The sequence below is a fragment of the Ipomoea triloba genome, chromosome 6, assembly GCF_003576645.1.
Source record: "Ipomoea triloba cultivar NCNSP0323 chromosome 6, ASM357664v1".
In the NCBI taxonomy this organism is placed as follows: Eukaryota; Viridiplantae; Streptophyta; class Magnoliopsida; order Solanales; family Convolvulaceae; genus Ipomoea; species Ipomoea triloba.
Window position 1 is genome coordinate 17326328 of NC_044921.1, and position 20870 is coordinate 17347197.

Consider the following 20870-nt stretch of genomic DNA (forward strand, 5'->3'; position numbering starts at 1 on the left):
GCATCCATTTTGCAAATTCCTCATTTTGTGGAATTACAACACCCAATAATTCATTTATTCATTTTGTTTGGTTAAACTTCACTGAAATTTTTTAGAATACTTTAGGCTAACCTTATCCTTGCAACTTTCTCACTTTAAAAAATGGGTCCCACTTTCAGATTACCTAATTTGCAAATCATTTACTATTTACACTACATCTCTACAAATCCATCCATTCATCTTTCAAAAGTAGACCCAATTTCACATCACTTTAAAAAATTAATATATTTTTCTCAATAAATATTATTTTCTCTTCAAATTAAAATAAATTAAAATTTTAAAATAAATCAATTACATCACAAAATAAAAAACATTAACCAAAACTATATAAATCAATTACATCACAAAACTAAACATTAACAAAACAAAACAAAAAGAAAAAAAATCACATATGCACTAAACATTAACAGAACAAAACAAAAAAAAAATCACCTATGTATGTCGCTGCAGCAATATATATATATATATATATATACACACACACACACATTCACACACACACTGAACATTATGAATTAACAAAACAAACCAAAAAAAAAAAAAAGTTACATCAGACAGCTTTTCTGCCATTTAGCAAGCTTGTTACAGCAGCAAGCTTGCTAATCTATGTGGCAAAATCAACAATAAACAAATATTTTTTTCTTTAGCCACCTCACCTAGCAAGTGGTTCACTTGCTGGGTTGAGGCCAGCCTTACATTGTAATAGTGAATCTTGCAGGACAAAATATCAAAATACTAGATAAAATAAATAAATAATAAAAAAAAATTGGTTGGACGAACCAATAATATAACATTCTTAGTATTTTGAATTATGGCATTGTGCCATGCAACAATTATATTATTTTTGAAAAAGATTGCCATAATTAATTGTTTAAAAAAAAAAAGCGGCCAGCTCCAAAATTACCTTTGGTAAAAGGAAGAGCTCCGGGGGCGCCACCACTAATGCCAAAGTTGAATTCAGAAGTTGGGTCCCCGACACACAACCATATTTCCAGAGGGGATACCGCCGCCTGGCCTGCATATGTGTTAAATGGCGTGGCATTTCCGTGCACTGCCATAAGCTGATGATGAGCTTTCTGCTGAATTTCTTTCATCAGATTTTCTATCCCACTTTTCAGAGTTACAAGCTAAGCTGCTTAAAGCTGAGATCATCGTAAGAACCTCTCATCCATCCATGACCTTCACGATTCGCCTCCACAACTTCATCAATATAATGGCCTTGCCCCTCTTCTTCTCAAGCTCAAATATGGCCTCCATGCGCGTCAGCTCCATGTTGAGCTCCTGGACCCTTGCATTCCGGTGAGCCTCAATAATCTGCTCCGTCGCCAACGCCCTGCCGCCAGTCTCATTTACCGGTGCTGGGTTGTTTTCCGTTGAGAAGCTTGTGCCATGCCCATACTATCACATTTTGATGATAAATACGTCTTTGGGCCAATTGTGAAAGTTATATGTGGCCTGTGCATATTTTTCACCTCGGTTCAATCTTGAAAAATCCTTTGAATTAATTGTTTGTGTGAGTCAATTAAGAAGTTGGGTCCCTTGGAAACCATATTTAATTTCCAATGGGGAAAACGCCACCTGCATATGTAGTGTTAAGTGGCGTGCCATTTCCGTGCACCGCCATAAACTGATTATGAGCTTTCTGCTCAATTTCATTCATCAAATTTTCCATGTCAGTTTTCAGAGTTATAAGCTGTTGAAAGCTACTTTATATTATGGTCTCCTAGGCTTATAACATAAACATATTTATAGGATTATTAAGCTGGTTTTGAGAATTACTATTTACTCTATTTCTTAACATATAAAATGGCTTGGAACAATCAACCTATATATTCCATAATGGTTTTGGACTATCCTTAATAATTTACTTTATTTGTTTTCTATATTGCTAGCTTTATGCGACGGTCAAAGATAAGACCACATTAAAAACTGTCACGTGGATGGTAAATAATATATATTAAAAAATAAAAATGAATTGAAGTATAACTGCACAAGGTTTAAACCCTGTCACCCGATCCTCGATCCCTAATACGTGATTCAACCTTATTGATTATATAATTAACTTAATTAATAAATATAAAAAGATAATGCTTGATATGGATTTAAACACTTAATTTGTATATAATTTTTAAGACTTATTTACGACTTATCATTTGGTCTTTCCAACCTACATAAAAAAGTAATAACATCATTCGGTGACTACACTATTTGTACAATGCATATGCTAAGTATCATCCTAAACTTGAACATGTTTTCTATTAGAAAAAATAATATTAACAACGGTATTTGTACTCGAGTTGAAGCATTAATGTTTTTTTTTTTTTTTTTTTTTGAGGTACATACATATATAACGTAAAATGTGCTATACGTACATACATACATAAGTAATCCAACCATTTTTAAAAGGGTCACACTTGTGTGAGACGGGTCGTGTCGGATTGAATCAACATGCAAATGTCATATTTATATGCGCAAATGTTATACTTATATGGTCAAATATAATACTAATTAGGAATAAAAAAAATTTCACTTATAAGAAAAAATGTAATACTTTTGAAGAAAAATGTATAATAATAATTTTGCATTTTGATGTAAAAGTATTATATTTTGCATGAAAAGTATTACATTTTCCATAATAAGTAATGTTCCTCTTACTTATAAGGAAAAATATAATACTTTTGAGGAAAAAATGTAATACTTTTAAATCGAAATGTAAAAGTATAACATTTTCCCTTAAAAGTATTACATTTACAGTAACAAAAGTTTTATTTCTGATTAGTATTACATTTGAACATATAAGTATGACATTTGTGCATATAAGTATCACATTTTCACATTAACCCGACTTGACTCGACCCGTCTCATGGTGAGACCGTCTCACACATGTTTTTGCCTTTGTAAAGGGTATGTATAATATGCTTATGGTTGAAGTGGAGGAGAATATATATGATAACAACTTAAATGCCCATTGCACTTAGAAGATTTGTATGATAATGAGTATGAGGTGAATGAAAGAAGAGTATTTTACATTAATTTTGACAAACTTATGGATTCAACTATGAGCAGAGGTATAAAGAGTTGCAATTGCAATTAGTTGATCAAATTAGGAATAGATTGTGAACAAAAAATTAGATTTTAAAGTTTTTAATTTTTTATGATGGTAAAAATGTAAATATAGAGGATGATAAAAAAATTTACATTAATTTTGGCAAACTTATGGATTCAACTATAAGGTGACGTATAAAGGTTTAATTGACGGTATCAGAGTGATCAAAATGATGATTAAAAAAAAAACTAAGGACTACATTAACAGTTGAGAAATAAGGGTTTAATTGACGGTTAAAATTTCGTCAAAGTTATCAAAATGATGATTTTTGGTTAATTAAACCCTTTAAAGTGATCAAAATGATGATTTAGCTCAAATCCACAACCTCTTAGGGCAACTTATGTCACTAAACCACAAAGTCCCTGCAAAATTCTTTCTTAGGGTGTGTTTGGTTCGCACATGGGAATCGGAATCGGAATGGGTATCAAATAATTGGTAATGGTAATGGGTTTTGGTGCATGTTTGGTAGTTGGGTGGAATGAGAATGATTATTAATAGTTGAGGAAGAAAGGAGGAAGGAGATGAAACCCTTATATAATAAGGGTATGAGTTTTCTCATTAATGGGGTATTCCAAACTCATAGTAGCATTCACAAAACCTATCAACCAAACACAAGCAATCGCTTTCATACCCATTCCTTATGCCTAAACCCACCAACCAAACACACCCTTATTTAATATGCTATCTTGAAGAAAGTATATATTCATAATTACTTAATTAAAAATTAAATATCAAACATATTGACAATAATATAAACTTTTGAACATAAATAAACAATCTAATTTAGATTGTACGTAATAAGATGAACTTCATTTAAAATTTTTATAATACCTTACATTGTAATAGTGAATCGAAGTAGGACAAAATATCAAAATACTAGATAAAATAAGTAAATAATATAAAAAGATATTGGTTGGAGGAACCAATAATATAACATTCTTAGTATTTTGAATTATGGCATTGTAACATGCAACAATTATTTTTGAAAAAGATTGCCATAATTAAATGCATGTTTAAAAAAATGGGCGCCCAGCTCCAAATTAAAATTACCACATGCATCACTAGTGGTGCCTGCAGCCCATGGAGAGACTGCATTATTGCCACCTGCCATTGAACTAGAACCAGGGAAAGCTGAAGTGGTGGCGCTTCCACCACTAGTAGAGGGATGAGCTCCAGGGACACCACTAGTAAAAGGAAAAGCTCCGGGGGCGCCACCACTAGTGCCAAAGTTGAATTCAGAAGTTGGGTCCCCCGAAACTATATTTCCACCTGCATATGGGTTAAATTGCGTGCCATTTCCGTGCACCGTACCGCCATAAGCTGATGATAAGCTTTCTGCTGAATTTCTTTCAACAGATTTTCCATCCCACTTTTCAGAGTTACAAGCTGCTCAAAGCTGAGATCATCGTAAGAACCTCTCATCCATCCATGAGCTTCACGATTCGCCTCCACAAATCCATCAATGGCCTCACCCCTCTTCTTCTCAAGCTCAAATATGGCCTCCAGGCGCGTCAGCTCCATGTTCAGCTCCTGGACCCTGGAAAATCAACATAGTCGGATGACCATTGCTGGAATTAACTCTATAAACAATAATGATATTTATACTTACGTTGAATTAGTAATGTTTTTTTTGGGTACATACATATATGAACGTAAAATGTCAATCTTGTGAAGAATGTAATAGTGTAAATGTATTTTGTTTACAAATAAATATCACAATGCATTTTACAAATAAAGATCTCACTATCGTAATATTCTACACGTATTACATATTAAAGTACACGTATTAGGAGAGTAGGTAGCTAGTGATACATATCATAATAAACATGAACGAATGTAAAATTTTGATTCGTCAACTTGACTATAAGGTTATATATGTTAGTTATAATTGATTATTCTCTCAGCGATTTCAAAATTATTTAAATTTAATTCAATTATTATGCTAGTATTAATTTTAGTTACCCTATTGTGCTACATTTTCTATCACACGACTTTATAAAAGTTCAATTTTAATATCTCAATTGTGATTTAATAGTATTTTTTTAAAAAAAATTATTTATTGTCTTTAAAATTATATTGTAATAAAGAGATGGTACGGTTGGTACTAAATTATCTTCTTACCATATTTTGTCATGTTTATTATGCCCATATGAAGTGAGTGGATAAAATGGTTTGTAGCAAATTTTCCACATTAGTATTACCTAATGCATACCAAAGAAATTGATTGTTTTACATGACTACGATTTCTATGAAATATAATTGTTGAATTTTGATATGTCTAACAAATAAAGAAAAAACTCAAATTATGATATTTGGTAATTGTCCATATTTTCAGCGACTTTCAATGGGGTGATCGAAAATAATGATTTTTTTTTAAGTTTTCAAAGTTATCGGTACAATCATTTCTATCCAAAAGCTCTAGCTTTCCAATCACCTCCAAAAAATATAATGCAAGAATTTGAGTTGTGACTTTATATTACAATGCAAAAGCCTTTACATTATTTTGTTCAGACTTACAATACGAGAGAGAAAGACGAAGAAGTTAATTGAAAGTAGAAGTTGATAAAAATGAATCTAGAAATGAGAAATATTTATACTAATAATAAGAATAACCATGTCTACATATTGTTGGGAATAGCATCCACCATGCAGAAGACATTAATTTAACACTAACAAAAATGTTAATAAGAAATTAGACATCATACCAAAATAGGATAATCGAACAACTACAAATTTGTATAAATTATTTTTGTGGTAAGAAATGATAGATACCATCCAAAAAGTATTTTTCTAATAATAAAAACTAATTTGGTATGTTACAAAAAATATTTTCACAGCACGCACGCGTGCAAACCAAACGATCGACATTAATTAGCATGCACAAGATTTTTGTTTTTCTCCATCTTCCTCTCTATAAAGCTTCACAACCGACCACTTGAAAATGCTTTCATGTAAAACTTAAAAAAAAAAAAAAAAAAAAAAAAAAAAAAAAAAAGATAACGATCCAATATAGGAGAAAGCGTGAAAGAAAAGCTTTTGATGTATAGATTTTGCATTATTGAAATTGCAAATTGATTCGACGAACTAGCTAGTGACATAATATTCTTTTATCGTATTTTCCATATCGTTTTTCACAACAAAAAAAAAAAAAAAAAAACAATTTTATCAATCGCTTCGCTCCTCTTTTTCTTCGACTCATCAATTATTGCCTCCATGTGTGTCACACCAATGGACTTGTAATTAAAACTATCAAACATTACTACGCTCTTATAACTCATGAACTTACACTACAAAAAAACAAATATTTTGTATCTGGTTCATAACTACTTTCTGAATGAAGCACAAGAGTCAATTTGCCCCCAACCTATTGCAGCACCCCATATTACCCCCACTGAGACTCGAACCCACCACCTCCCATATAAAGGGAAGGGTTTGATGCCACTGGACTACAAGGTCCTTGGCACCGTCACCAAATATAAGTGGCTAACATCCTTTTTGTAAAATTTTCCATATATGATGTATATATCACCCGTTCTCCTATACTAAATCAGTAAAAATTTATTAATTTAGTAATAAAAAATTTCTAACCCTAGTTCATAGCCGATCGTCTCCGGAATCTCTGCCTCTGCCGGTCTCTCCAGCCTCTCCGTCGTCTTCGACCTTCCGGTCTCCGCTTCTCCACTCATCTCTCGGCTCTCATAGTCACCGCCTCACGCCCTCCGCCCTCCGCCCGGTAATATAGTTGAAAGGAGCACAGTACTGGAAGAGGTTGATTTTTCAGTAATTTCTCCCTTTTCTTTTTCTTTTCCACTTTCAGCTTTTCCTTTTTCTGTGCGAATCAAATTTGCTATCTAAGTTCATCATGGCTTGCTATTTCTCTTCCTCCTTGGACCGCCGCTTCCTAGTTGAACGCCAAAATGTGTGTTTTTAAAGGTTCTTTTCATTTTCAATTTGGATCTTTGCCCTACTTTTAGGTATTCCTTGCTTGAATTTTGTTAATTAATTTGGAATTTTAGTTCTCTATTCATTTACCGCTGATAATTCTGTAATGTTCTACTGCCTTTACATTTAACGCTCATTTTTAAAAGAATATATATTTTTGGATTAATTTTTGAACAATGTGGTTTAAAAATTTGTGTTTTCATAATAGATACTGTAGATTTCTATGTGATTAGGTATACTTGTTCAATTATTGAATTTTCCAGGGTAGAAGAAATGCATAATCTTTAACCAGCAAATTGTCATCATATTTCTATACAGGAGTGTGCAACTAAGAGAACTGTTAAAGCATGTGTATTGAAGATCACATTGTTACATGCCTTCAGACTAGTCTTTACCTGATGACACTGTTAAAGAACTGTTAATTTCTTTCTTTTAATGTTGTTAACAAGCCCAAATTGTATAATACTTTTTGCTGTAAATTTGTTATTCTTACCTGTTTTGTTAGTCCTTTCATATTCTTATGCAGAGTTTGTGACACTACGATACTTATCTTTGTTGTTTATTCAGCCAAATAGGATTACCTTTAACTTGACACCGAAGATCATTCTTCAGGTATATTGTTTCCTTTTTTACTTTTCTAAACATGACATTGTACACATTTAATTATCAGAAAAAGCTTAAAATAAGAATTATCAGGTATTGTCATAAATTTGGTCCAATAAGATATTTTTAGCATTTTTGTTATGATTTGATCTAGAATTGTTAATCCATTCATGTGGCAGGGGATGCAACAAGATTCTTAGATAAACAAATTGAACATTGATTTGCAGGGGTGAGTATGGCTTTTGGACAGCATTCTTGGCACTGCTTATTCGCATTTTCTTCTTCTTTTCTGGTAAGTTTAATGGCAGTTTCTATGCTTTGTTATATTGGTCACTCTTTTTAAGTGTATGCCCAATCGACCTTATTTGAAACATGGAGTTAACTATTTTAGCAATCTTAGAAATGTAAGATAGAAATTCTAGGTTTTTTTTTCCTGCTTGTTAACTTAAGACGATGAAATGAACACGAGGGACGTCACCCATACTGAGCCTAATATTGAATCTCTTGTTTTCTGCTTTGGCATTCTACTTGGTACATTTCCTTTTCATTGCTTTAAGATAATCTCATTTTCCCTTTTTGTAATTCTTTTTCAAGCTGCCGCTACTCATTCGCCATAGTGAGGAACCAATTTTGATAAAATAATCGCAATGTTGAACCAAGAAGAATTGCTCTCACTCTCACTTTGTTTGGAAAACGGGTTTAACTAATGCAGAATGATCTAGTAATCAATGAAATCTCAGAAGATGATGCTAATGATTTCAGTGATCAGATTCGGTATGCTGAGGTATTTCATTTGTCTTACGAAAGCTTGTTTTCTATAACCATTTGAAAAAACTGAGTTTATGATATTGTTTGTTGGTTATCCAGGCTGAAGGTTGCGAAACATAATGTTATATGAGCTATTCAGAGGAAAGCAAAAATGAAGAAATTAGCTCTGGCGGTACATGGTAGCATTTCAATCAATACATACCACTAGTGTCATGCTCTCCAAGCTCTTGAGTTGTTTGGTCATCGAAGATTCAAAATACCACAAGGAAAAGTCATGACTATCAATTCTCATTGAGAGTGAAAATGATATTCTATCGTCTAGTGATGATGTAAATAGGCAATTTCCTTTTGCATGAAACCTTCATATTGAATAAACTACTATGTTGCTTTATTTTTCATGTAAAAATACTTTTCAATTCTGTATGCAGTTCAATTAATATGTAGATGGTTGTACATGGATATTTTTTGATATTATTTGGCAAATAATATTTGTTACAATTGATTTTCTTTTCAGTCGAATGTATATATAAAGTTTGTTTATGGTTGCAATGCAAACTTGAATGTAGAGATTTACGATATAAAAACATAATTTAATGGGATCATAAAAATAAAAAGTAAAATACAATGAAAATTTTTAATGGCAATTCAAAAATGTCACTGCAATTAAATAAGAAATAATTGTTTTCAAAAAAAAGAAGAAATAATTTAAAAATTATAGCATAATTTAGAGGCGGTTTTATAACCGCCGCTAATATTTAAAGTAAAAATAGATATCATATTTAGTGGCGGTTAGGTAAGTGTAGCTAAACGCTAAACAAAAATAATTAATTATTAGAGGCGGTTGCAAAACCGCCGCTAAATACATTAAAAACCGCCGCGGAATAAGTTTTTCATTAATTCCCACACTTGTCTAAAACCGCCTCTAAATCCTTCGCGACACACTATTTAGACACGGTTGGGGAACCGCCTCTAAACAATTTAGTGGCGGTTTTGAACCGCCTCTAAATAAAAAATTAACCGCCACTAAATAACCTTTTTGGTGTAGTGTTATGCAATATAATAGCTTCCATGATAATTGACAATAATGAAAATTTTGGAGTTTTCTTTGAACATTATTTTAAGATTGTATTTTGAAAAGACAACATCACATTTAAAAAAAAAAAAACCTTATCGGCCATTAAATACTGTCAGAAAAATAAAACAAATAAAATATATATTATTTTCTAAGTCGATTTTGTCAAGAAACCGACGTAGCATATATTAATTAAAAAATATTTTATATAAACGTCGTTGGCTAATCTAATAACAAATATATATATATATATATATATATATATATATAGTCTTTATTAAATAATAATAATAAAATAATATATCGATTTATGTAGAACCGACGTATATATAGTATATAATTTTAAAAATAAATAAATAAATACTATATTTATCAGTTTATATAGAACCGATGTATATAATATTTATTAAAAATACTACTATACATCAATTTTATTTAAAAACACTAGTACAAAAATGAACAAAGGAGACTCACTTTTGACAATCTTTCTAAAAAAGAAGGGTGGTGTATCCAAAAAAAAAAAAAAAAAAAAAAAAAAAAAAAAACTCGCACGTGGCAAAATTGTAAATATTTGAATAAGAATCCGCGACTGTGGCTAACTAAATAAGAATCCATAATTACTTAATTAAAAATTAAATATCAAACTTATGGACAATAATATAAACTTCACATAAATAAACAATCTAAATTAGATTGTAGGTAATAAATTGAACTTCATTTAAAATTTTTAGAATACCTTACATTGTATACTAGATAAAATAAGTAAATAATATCAAAAAAAAAAATATTGGTTGGACGAACCAATAATATAACATTCTTAGTATTTTGAATTATGGCATTTGCCATGAACAGTACAATTATTTTTGAAAAAGAATGGCATAATTAAATGTTTAGAAAAATGCATGGCTAGCTCCAAGATTACCACCTGCAGAGTTAGATACATCACTGGTGCTTGCAACCCATGGAGAATCTGCATTATACCCACTTGCCGCCATGGAAGTAGAACCAGGGGAAAGCTGAAGTGGTGGCGGCGGCGCCACCACTAGTGAAGGGATGAGCTCCAGGGACACCACTAGTAAAAGGAAGAGCTCTGGGGGCGCCACCACTAGTGCCAAAGTTGAATTCAGAAGTTGGGTCCCCGGAAACCATATTTCCACTTGCATATGTGTTAAATAGCGTGCCATTTCCGTGCACCGCCATAAGCTGATGATGAGCTTTCTGCTGAATTTCTTTCATCAGATTTTCCATTCCACTTTTCAGAGTTAAGAGCTGCTGGAAGCTAAGATCATCGTAAGAGCCTCTCATCCATCCGTGAGCTTCACGATTCGCCTCCACAAATCCATCAATGGCCTCACCCCTCTTCTTCTCAAGCTCAAATATGGCCTCCAGGCGCGTCAGCTCCATGTTCAGCTCCTGGACCCTTGCATTCCGGTGAGCCTCAATAATCTGCTCCGTCGCCAATGCCCCGCCGCCGGTCTCATTAACCGGCGATGGGTTGTTCTCGCCGAGAAACCTCTCCAGCACCGCCTCCACAGTGGGGTGGCCGAAGGAGAAAACCTTGTTCCCCGCCGGCGAGAAAACAATAATAGCAACATCTGCGCCGCACAGGGTGGAAAGCACACTTGCCTTCTTGAAAAGTCCGGAGCGCCGCTTCGAGAACGTGACTTCAAGACTGCTCTTCTTCTGTATCTTCACCATCTCAATCCTTTGCCTGCCCCTACTTGTTCTTGCCGCCATACCTAACCTTCTCAACTTTCAAAAAAAAAAAAAAAAACCTTCTCAAGGATATGAAATGAAAACTTAAATTTTGCTACTTTATGTTTTCCTAAGGGCAGCTTATAACATAAGCATATTTATAGGATTATTAAGCTGGCTTTCAGAATTACTATTTACTTTTTTTATTTTGAAAAAGAATTACTATTTACTTTATTTCTTAATATATAAAATGACTTGGGACAATCAACCTATACTTTATTTTGGTTTTAGTCCATCCTTAATGATTTACTTTATTTGTTTTGTATACTGACAGCTTTATATGATTGTTAAAAATAAAATCGTATTAAAAAATTTTACGTGGACCATAAATAATATACTTTAATAAAAATAAATTGGAGTACAAGGTTTAAAGTCTTTGACCCAATCCCGCTAATATATGATGCAACATTATTTAATTAATTTATAATGTGATTAATTACTCAATATTTACAACTAATTTAATTAATGAGTATAAAATGATAACGTTTGATACGAATTTAAACACTTAATTTGTATACGTTACAGCGTACTTGTCATTTAGTATGTCCGATGTTCATAAGAAAGTAATAATAACATTAGGTCCATCCTTAATAATTTACTTTATTTCTTAATATATATAATGGCTTGGGACAATCAACCTATACTCCATTATGGTTTTGGTCAATCCTTAATATAATTTACTTTATTTGTTTTGTATACTGCCAGCTTTATGGTAGGGTCAAAAGATAAGATCGTATTTAAAACTATTACGTGGACCATAAATAATACGGAGTATTTATTAAGAAATAAAAATGAATTGAAGTACAACTGTACAAAGATTAAACCTTGTGACCCGATCCCTGATCCCGTTAATATGTGATTCAACGTGGATAAGAAACTTGAACACTATTCGTACAATGCATATGCTAAATATCATCCTAATAAACTTGAACATGTTTTCTATTAGAAAATATAATATTAACAATGGTATTTGTACTTGAGTTGAAGCATTAATGCTTTTTTTTTGGGGGGCGGGTACATACATATATAACGTAAAATGTCCAATCTTGTGAAGAATGTAACAACGTAAATGTATTTTTGTTTACAAATAATTATCACATTGCACTTTACAAATAAAAATCTTACTATCGTAATATAATTAATGTCCTACAATCTTATATTACATATTAAATTACATGTATTTAGAGAGTAGGTGATACATACAATAATAAACATAATTTGGATCCCTCAACTTGATTATAAGGTGATGCTAGCTATTTATAATTGATCATTCCCTCAGCCATTTCAAAATTATTCAATTTAATTCAACTATTATGTTAATATTAATTATAGTTATTGTGCTACATTATATTTTCTATCACTCAACTATATAAAAGTTCAATTTTAATATCTCGATTATTGTGATTTCTTCTTCTTCTTTTTTTTTTTTTTTTTTTTTTGTGAGAGGGAGGGACCCAAAGGGTCCAGATTAATGCTGCCGACTAGAAGAAAATCCCAGCGCAACGGGCAAGAAGACCACTCAAACCATCAGGAGGGTGGTTCAACACTGTCGTACCCTATGCCGAGTTTTGTCCCATATTTGCAAGGAAGTCGGCACATTGATTACCTTCGCGGAACACATGCATGATCTTGATCTCTTAGAAATGTCTTATCAGCGATTTACCGTCCGAGATTAAGGTGGAGTCGTAGGAGCTAACATTCTAGTCTTTAACCAGCACTTGAACCATGGCTTCAGAATCGGTTTCAGCAATGACGTGGTTGAATCCACGATTTTTTGCAATGACAAGCCCTTCACGAAAACCCCATAATTCCGCCAAGAAGCTATTTGTGTTACCAATATTAGCGTGAACCCAACAATCCATCTCCCTCTATGGTCACGAATAAGGCCTCCTGCACTTGCCAACCCCGAACTAGCTTAGCTTTCTTCGCACCATCCAAGTTAATTTTGACAAATCCAGCTGTGGAGACCATGAGACCCAAAGTTGTCTCGCAACCAAAGGACCATTTCGCCAAAGGAGAAGCCGTTAGGCCTCTATTGCCTCTAGTTCTGCTCTTTTCACGATATCGTTAGCCGGGAGGAAGGTGTTATTAAAGACTAAATTGTTCCGGGCTTTCCAGGCCAAATGTTCCATAGTTATATAAGGGAATATAATCTTCCAGTTGATCCCTAGCCCACACCTCTGATTATTCGAGCAAGCCTTCTCTGTCCAGATAGAAATAGGGAGATGATAAGTTGATTCGAACCCTGCCGGAGGGGAAGCAACAGCCCAGCAGTCTGTTGCAATGTTACATTCTCTGAAAAGGTGATCCAAGGATTCTTTACAGCATTTGTCGGCAGAATGTTGTTCAGAGCTGGAATATCCCAGTTCCTTTGGCCGTTGATGAAAGTACTCACTTTGGTAGCCTCATTGTCAATCATAGTCCTATCATTGAAAGTGGAAGAAAGAGGGCCCTCACCGGTCCACCAATCGTGTCAAAAATTGATGGATTTTTCATTACCAACTTTTCACTTGAGCCCTTTTGCTAAAATATTTCTACCTTTCAGGATACTTTTCCAGCCCCATGATCCGTTCGCACAAGCCGGAATTTGGAGAAAATCGGACTCCTTGACATATTTGTCCCAGAGAACTTTGACCCAGAGCTTATTTTGGTTAGTGAAGAGTTGCCATGCCATCTTTGTAAGAAACTCCAGGTTGAAATCGCGGGCTTTTCTAAGCCCCAAGCCACCCATATCACGGGGCTTGACCGTGTGGACTTTTCTTGAATTATCAGCGTAACCACACAGAAAGTTCTTACAAACTCTTGTCAATATCGTTACAAATACTTACAGGGATTGACAAGGACTGCATGGTATAGGTTGGGACCGAAGTATGAGAGGATTGACATAATTAAATGTTTAGAAAAATGCATGGCTAGCTCCAAGATTACCACCTGACTTTTTTTTTCGGAGTACTATTGACCCTATTACATATAATATCTGTCCATATATACTTTCTCAATCTACAGAAGCCCAATGACCGCAACGAGTCAATATCGCTCTCACTGAAGGCTCGAACCCATGATCTCCCATTTGGGATATGCATCACTGGTGCTTGCAAGTTGCAACCCATGGAGAAACTGCATTATAGCCACTTGCCATGGAACTAGAACCAGGGAAAGCTGAAGTGGCGGCGGCGATGCCACCAGTGGAGGGATGAGCTCCAGGGACACCACTAGTGAAAGGAAGAGTACCGGCGGCGCCACCACTAGTGCCAAAGTTAAATGCAGAAGTTGGGTCCCCAGTAACCATATTACCAGAGGGAAAACGCCACCTGCTTATGTGTTAATAATTAAATGGCGTGCCATTTCCGTGCACCGCCATAAGCTGATGATGAGCTTTCTGCAAAATTTCTTTCAACAAATTTTCCATGCCAATTATCAGAGTTACAAGCTGCTGGAAGCTAAGATCATCGTAAGAACCTCTCATCCTCTCATCTATCCATGACCTTCACGATTATAACATAAGCATATTCATAGGATTATTAAGCTGGCTTTCAGAATTACTATTTACTTTATTTCTTAATGTATAAAATGGCTTGGGACAATCAACCTATACTCTATTATGGTTTTAGTCCATAATTTACTTTATTTGTTTTGTATACGTACCGTCAGCTTTATACCATGGTTAAAGATAAAACCTTATTAAAGAATTTTATGTGGACCATAAATAATATATATTAGAAAATAAAAATGAATTGAAGTACAGACTTTAAATCCTTTGACCCCATCCCGCTAATATGTGATGCAACTTTATTTGATTAATTTATAATACAATGTGATTGCTCATCAATATTAAGAAATTTAACTAGCTGTTGGAGTTACAAGTTGCTGGAGTTAACCACTCATGCTTCTTTAACTTTCAAAATTTAACCAGCTGTAATCCTCCTGGAATGACCATGAATGGTTAAAATTTAATAGTTGAAGGACCATTGATGGCCGGTTAACTTGGACCACAGATGGTAACAATTTGAAAGTCTAAGGTGATTGATTTAAAAGTTTAGAACTAAACGTGGAAAAATCAATATACTCAAAAGACCCTGGTTGGTATTAACTCAATAAATATCACATTGCATTTTACAAATAAAAAACAAACTATCGTAATATCTACACGTATTACATATTAAAGTGTATGCATGTATTAGGAGAGTAGGCGATACATATAATAATAAACATCAACGAATGTAGAATTTTGATCCCTCAACTTGACTATAAGATTTTGTTAGTTATATATAATTAATCATTCTAATTTCAAAATTTTTCAATTTTAATTCAACTATTATGATAATATTAATTTCAATTACGTAATTGTGCTACATTTTCTATCACTCGACTTTATAATAGTTCAATAATTTTAATATCTCAATCGTGATTTAATAGTATTTTTAAAAAAATAAATTAGTTCATGTCTTTAATTAAAAATTAATTATATAGTAATAAATCGAACAATTATATAAAACAATCAATTTCTTTGGTATGTGTTAGGTGATACTAACGTGGAAAATTTGCTACAAATCATTTTATCCACTCACTTCATATAGGCATAATAAACCGGACAAAATATAGTAAGAAGATAATTTAATACCAACCGTCTAACAAATAAAGAAAAAAACTAAAATTATGATATTTGGGGATTCTCGATGTTTTCAACGATTTTCAATGGGTTGATTAGAAATAATAGAAAATAATTTTTTAAAATTCTCAAAGTTGTCGTTACGATCATTTATGCTCAAAAACTCTAATTTTCCAATCACATTCAAAAAATGCGAGAATTTCTGTTGTGATTCTAACACAACTAATTGCAATTTTAATTTGTGTATCGTACCCAAAAAATACAATGCAAAAGCCTTTACATTATTTAGACTTAGAATATGAGAGAGAAAGAGACAAAGAAGTTGAAAGTTGAAGTTGCTAAAAATAAGAGATAATAATTAAAATGGTCCCTTGACTATAGCGAAAGTACCAATTTGGTCTCCGACTATCATTTTTACTCAATTAAGTCCTCAACTATGAAAATCTTACTCAATTTAATCTTCCATTAAATCTCCATCCATAGGTTGTTAAATTCAAGGGCAAAAAAGTAATTTCACTTGCTTCTTTTCTTCTTCACCCCTCTCCAAACTCCTTGGTACTGATATCTCCATGTTCAAAGGAATTGAAAGAGAAATAATATAAATGAAGCTTAGGGAATAGAAACAGAAAATGCATCACTACTTGAAATCTGCAGCAGTTCTGGGCATTTCTTCCACGGCCAATCGCTAATAACACAAATTATCTGACTAAAAATAAAGTTTGATGATTGGTTTGTATGTGATGATGCCCTTCTTGTTGTTCAAAAAATTAATAAATTCTACTTTGGGTCAGTAAATTAACTCTCACCAGAAGGTTTTTCTTAACGCCGGAAAACCCCCCAGCTTCATTACTTTGCCCAAATTCCTTTCGAGTGAGACGAGAGCCCCTCTCTCCATCCATATTTCCAAAGAAAAATTACTGGAGCATCGCACGAACCTCACAGACCCAGAAAATTAACGGATGAGCTCTACTCCAACATCACCGGAAAACTCTTTGACTCCATGACATCATTTAGAGACCAAAAACACCCATTAAAGGTATGCCCATTTGAAGCAACACTAACCAGTACACTATACTTACCTGGGTTATAGTCGTGCTAATACCATGCAAGGAAGAGTAGTCGCCGGAAAACCACCAACAGCCGCCGATTTAATTCACAAGGATATATTCACCATGAATCATATAACATCGCCAGAATTTAGAAAGCAAAAGAAGGGCGAGAATTTGAATTCCAGTCCATACGACGTAGTTTGGTGCTGCTAAATGTGAAGGAGGTAAAAAGTTTATAAAATTACAGTTTTGCCCTTAATTTTGACGGTCAACAGAGAAATTAACGGAGGACTAAATTGAATAAGATTTTCATAGTTGAGGACTTAATTGAGTAAGAATGATAGTCGGGGACCAAATTGATAATTTCGTTATAGTTAAGGGACCATTTTGGTTATTAACTCTAATGAATCTAGAAATGGGAAATATTTATACTAATTATGAGAATAATTATGTCAACTTCAAGTTTTACACCACTGGACTTGTAATTAAAACTATATATCGAACACTACTACTGAGGTCTTATAACTCATGAATTTATTCAACATGTCTTCGAAGCCTAAAAGAGACCGAAAATAAACCTCATCAACCATACCCATCAAAATGTTTTGATAGATATTTCAAAATATGATTCATTAACCATACGTCCATACTTAAGGAAATTGAGAAAATAAATAAATAATCAAGAGTCTAAAAACAAACTTTAAAAGAAAAGTGTGTTAAGATTATGTTAAAAGAAAATGGAATTAACTCTTTTTTTATGTCTAAGTATCAAAAAATTAAAATATTTCTTTTTAAAAAAATTATTTTTTTAAAATCAATTTTAAAAAAACATTTTCTAATGTTTTTCATGTATGTGTCTAAACAGAAACTAAAGTTAAATTAACTTTAATTTGAAGTTAAAAGACAAATGGGACAACATGCATGACCAAATTAAGCATTTCCAGAACTGTCATATATCCTCCGTCCAGAGCTTGAAGAATTAGTGTGTCCAATGCAAGATCAAGAAACCTACCTATATCCAATTTGCAACTTTATTTCGTAGAGTATAATTGTTCTCTCTGTTCTACTCTTTTATAATTATTACCAAATGCGATTAAAGATACTAAAAAAAATTTAAAAAAAAAAGTAGAAGATCAGAAATTTAAAATTTTAATATTATAATTATTACGAGCTGAAAAACCAAAATTAGGAACCCCATCCACTTATTTGCAACAGAGACATAAAAGAACAAACTAGCTAGCTAAGCAGAGCATTTTGTAATTAATACATACTTATCAAGAAACTAGGCTAGGCTGCTAGCTAACATAATTAATTAAAATAACTCTTTCCAGAACACAATATGCATATATGCCATCCTTAACCGTTAACAATCGTTCCACCTGCAAACCCAAAAACCACCAAAACATCAAATTTCTTTAATTTGAAATGGAAACACAATAAATTTTGGGCTAAAACACACAAAATTGTTATTATTCTCACCATTGGGGTGGAGGATTTGGCCGGTGATGTAGGAGGATTCGGGGCAAGATGCGAGGAAGACATACGACGGAGCCACCTCAATGGTCTGACCAGCCCTCTGCATTGGCACTTCTTTCCCAAACTTGGCACACTCGTCTTCGCTAAAGGAGGCGGGGATCAATGGCGTCCAGATGGGGCCGGGCGCCACCTGAAAGGTTTTGTCTAATAAGGAGATGAAAGGTTTTGTCCAATAAAAGTCCAAACCTGTCATTTTCATTTGGGAGACAAACCATTTGTGGTACAAACAACTGTAGGAAGACATTTGTGATTTCTGCTGCATTGATGGTCTGCAGCTATTTAAGGACCTCAACCTCTCACTGCTCAAACATTCAGTCTCATACACCATCCAGAGAGTATAGAGTAAAAGTGAGGGAAAAATACAGTTCACTCAAGCAAAGGCAGCACTCAACACAGTTCATTCAGGCAACAACAAACACCAACTATGGCTGGAGGTTAGATCCTATATTATTCAGTTTTAATCTTACACCACCCCGTTAACGCGTATCCCTCTGTCCACAAGCTGCAGAGCAAGTCCTCGGGTGAACGCCACAATCGCACCTTTGGTGGCTGAATAATCAAGCAGCTTTGGACTTCCTTTGTACGCAGTCACTGAGGTTGTGTTGATTATTGAACTCCCTTCCTTCATATGCTTCAAAGCATACCTGCAAAAACCAACATTTTCAATGCTTTAGGGCTGTTAGGTAAAATAGTTAATTTTTCAGCCAATTTTACTGTCTGTTTGGATTGGTTAAGATATACTCCGTACTAAAATTATATTAAAAAACTGTTACTTTAAAAAAAAAGTAAACAAATTATACAAAACAGCTATCAGCTAATTTACCAAACACCTTTCTACAATCCTATTATTTTCAAACAAATCATATCCATTAACCCAATCAGTTACCAGCTATCCTAACTGCAAATATGACATGTAAAATAGGATAGAAGTAGTAAATGATTTGATTACTTGACGAGGAAGAATTGGGAGAAGATATTAGTCCTGAACACCCTCTCAAGCCTAGCTTCATCAATGTCATCAATGGACCAAGTCTTATGCTGCTCTGCAGCGTTGTTCACCAGAATATCAATCCTCCCGTAAGAATTCACCACTGATTCCACAACTTTCCTGCAATTCTCTTCGAACCCCAAGTCCGCAGGTATCGCCATCGGCTCTTTTGCACCCTCCACTTTGGCTTTTTTCAAGATTTCAAGGGTGTCCCGTGCATCCTTGTCCTCATGGGATTTCACGTAGGTGAACGCCACCGTTGCACCCTCCAGCGCGAAGCAGTGGCAAACAGCTCGCCCAATGCCCGAATCCCCTCCCGTCACCAGAGCTACCTTACCCTGCAAAATTCACCATCACCTTCTTTAACAATATATGTGTGTGTGCATTGCAATTATTACACGAATGCACAGCAATTAATCATTACACGAATGCACCGCAATCAGGCATGGGTGAAGGACCTTGTTATGCATTCATCTAGTAATTGCATACTATTCCTTCAGTAATTTGCAGGTTCACACATTAAAATCGATTCATAAGATCACATTCAGGTGCAAACCGAGCTTAATTACAAACCCATGAACTACTAAATTTTTCATGAAGAATTGCACTCTACATGAATGCACTGCACCGGACGTAAATGCACCACAAAATCCTTCAAAAAGGTCTAAGAACAGTTGTGGTGCATTAATATAGTAATTACGGTGCAATCATTCGGTAATTTGAAAGTTGGCAGGTTAAAGCTGGTTCATATTTGAACATGTATATATATATATATGAAGAAAGGAAAGAGAGAGAAATTAAAAGAATTAATACTTGAAGCTTGTTGGAGGGCTTATAATGTTGAGAAGAATACTGAGGAGTGGGATCCATGGCATGTTCTTTTCCAGGTTGGGAATCCTGCTTTTGTGGAGGGAATTGATTGCCGTCGGAAGCCATTGATCTCACAAACACCAACGATGGCCTTACACTCTTTGTTTTGACCGGAAATGTTGAGAACGGCGAGTGGGCGGTGGTGGGCGGCGGAGGAGGGAGGTGGCGTAGAGTGGCAACTAAAGCTCTTGAGGAATTGTAAGTAAAACAACGAGAGAACATGTAGTAGAAGAAGAGGTAATGGCAATGGAGAAATTGAAGGGGATATATATATATACACACATATAGGTGGGGCCGGGTTGAAGCTAGCGGCGGAGCGGTGGTGGGGGCGGTGGGAAGTACACGTGGCAGGAGGAGGGAGCGTAGGTGTGTTGTGAGGCCGCATGCAGCGTCCACGTCACTATAATATGGCGTCATTAGCCTCTAAACCTTCATGATAATTGATAAAAGGATATGTATAGTAGCATATATATTACGTACAATTTATCTAAAAATAGTTAGTCGTAGTCGTCTATCTTCTTGCTAACTAAATA

The 20870-nt window shown here is 34.1% G+C and overlaps 2 protein-coding genes and 1 long non-coding RNA gene across 4 annotated transcripts; 1 reads left to right on the forward strand and 2 right to left on the reverse strand.

The window, feature by feature from the left end:
* Nucleotides 1–6695: 6695 nt before the first annotated feature.
* LOC116022616 lies at nucleotides 6696–8971 on the forward strand. Of its 2 annotated transcripts, none has more exons than XR_004099241.1 (5): nucleotides 6696–6913; nucleotides 7655–7699; nucleotides 7870–7982; nucleotides 8285–8474; nucleotides 8558–8971. It is a non-coding gene; the product is annotated as an uncharacterized LOC116022616 (long non-coding RNA). The 2 variants fall into 2 exon arrangements; XR_004099240.1 differs by having other exon boundaries at nucleotides 7918–7982.
* Nucleotides 8972–10505: 1534 nt separating this feature from the next.
* LOC116023583 (agamous-like MADS-box protein AGL62) lies at nucleotides 10506–11267 on the reverse strand. The gene has a single exon (XM_031264584.1). The coding sequence runs from the start codon at nucleotides 11265–11267 to the stop codon at nucleotides 10506–10508; it is 762 nt and encodes a 253-aa protein (XP_031120444.1).
* A 6890-nt stretch (nucleotides 11268–18157) lies between these two features.
* Nucleotides 18158–20554, reverse strand: LOC116022610 (glucose and ribitol dehydrogenase-like). Its single transcript, XM_031263380.1, has 5 exons — nucleotides 20281–20554; nucleotides 19429–19805; nucleotides 18952–19123; nucleotides 18423–18609; nucleotides 18158–18322 (listed from the first exon to the last, which is right to left on the reverse strand). The coding sequence occupies exons 1-5, from the start codon at nucleotides 20401–20403 to the stop codon at nucleotides 18300–18302; spliced, it is 882 nt and encodes a 293-aa protein (XP_031119240.1). The 5' UTR covers nucleotides 20404–20554; the 3' UTR covers nucleotides 18158–18299.
* Nucleotides 20555–20870: the final 316 nt, after the last annotated feature.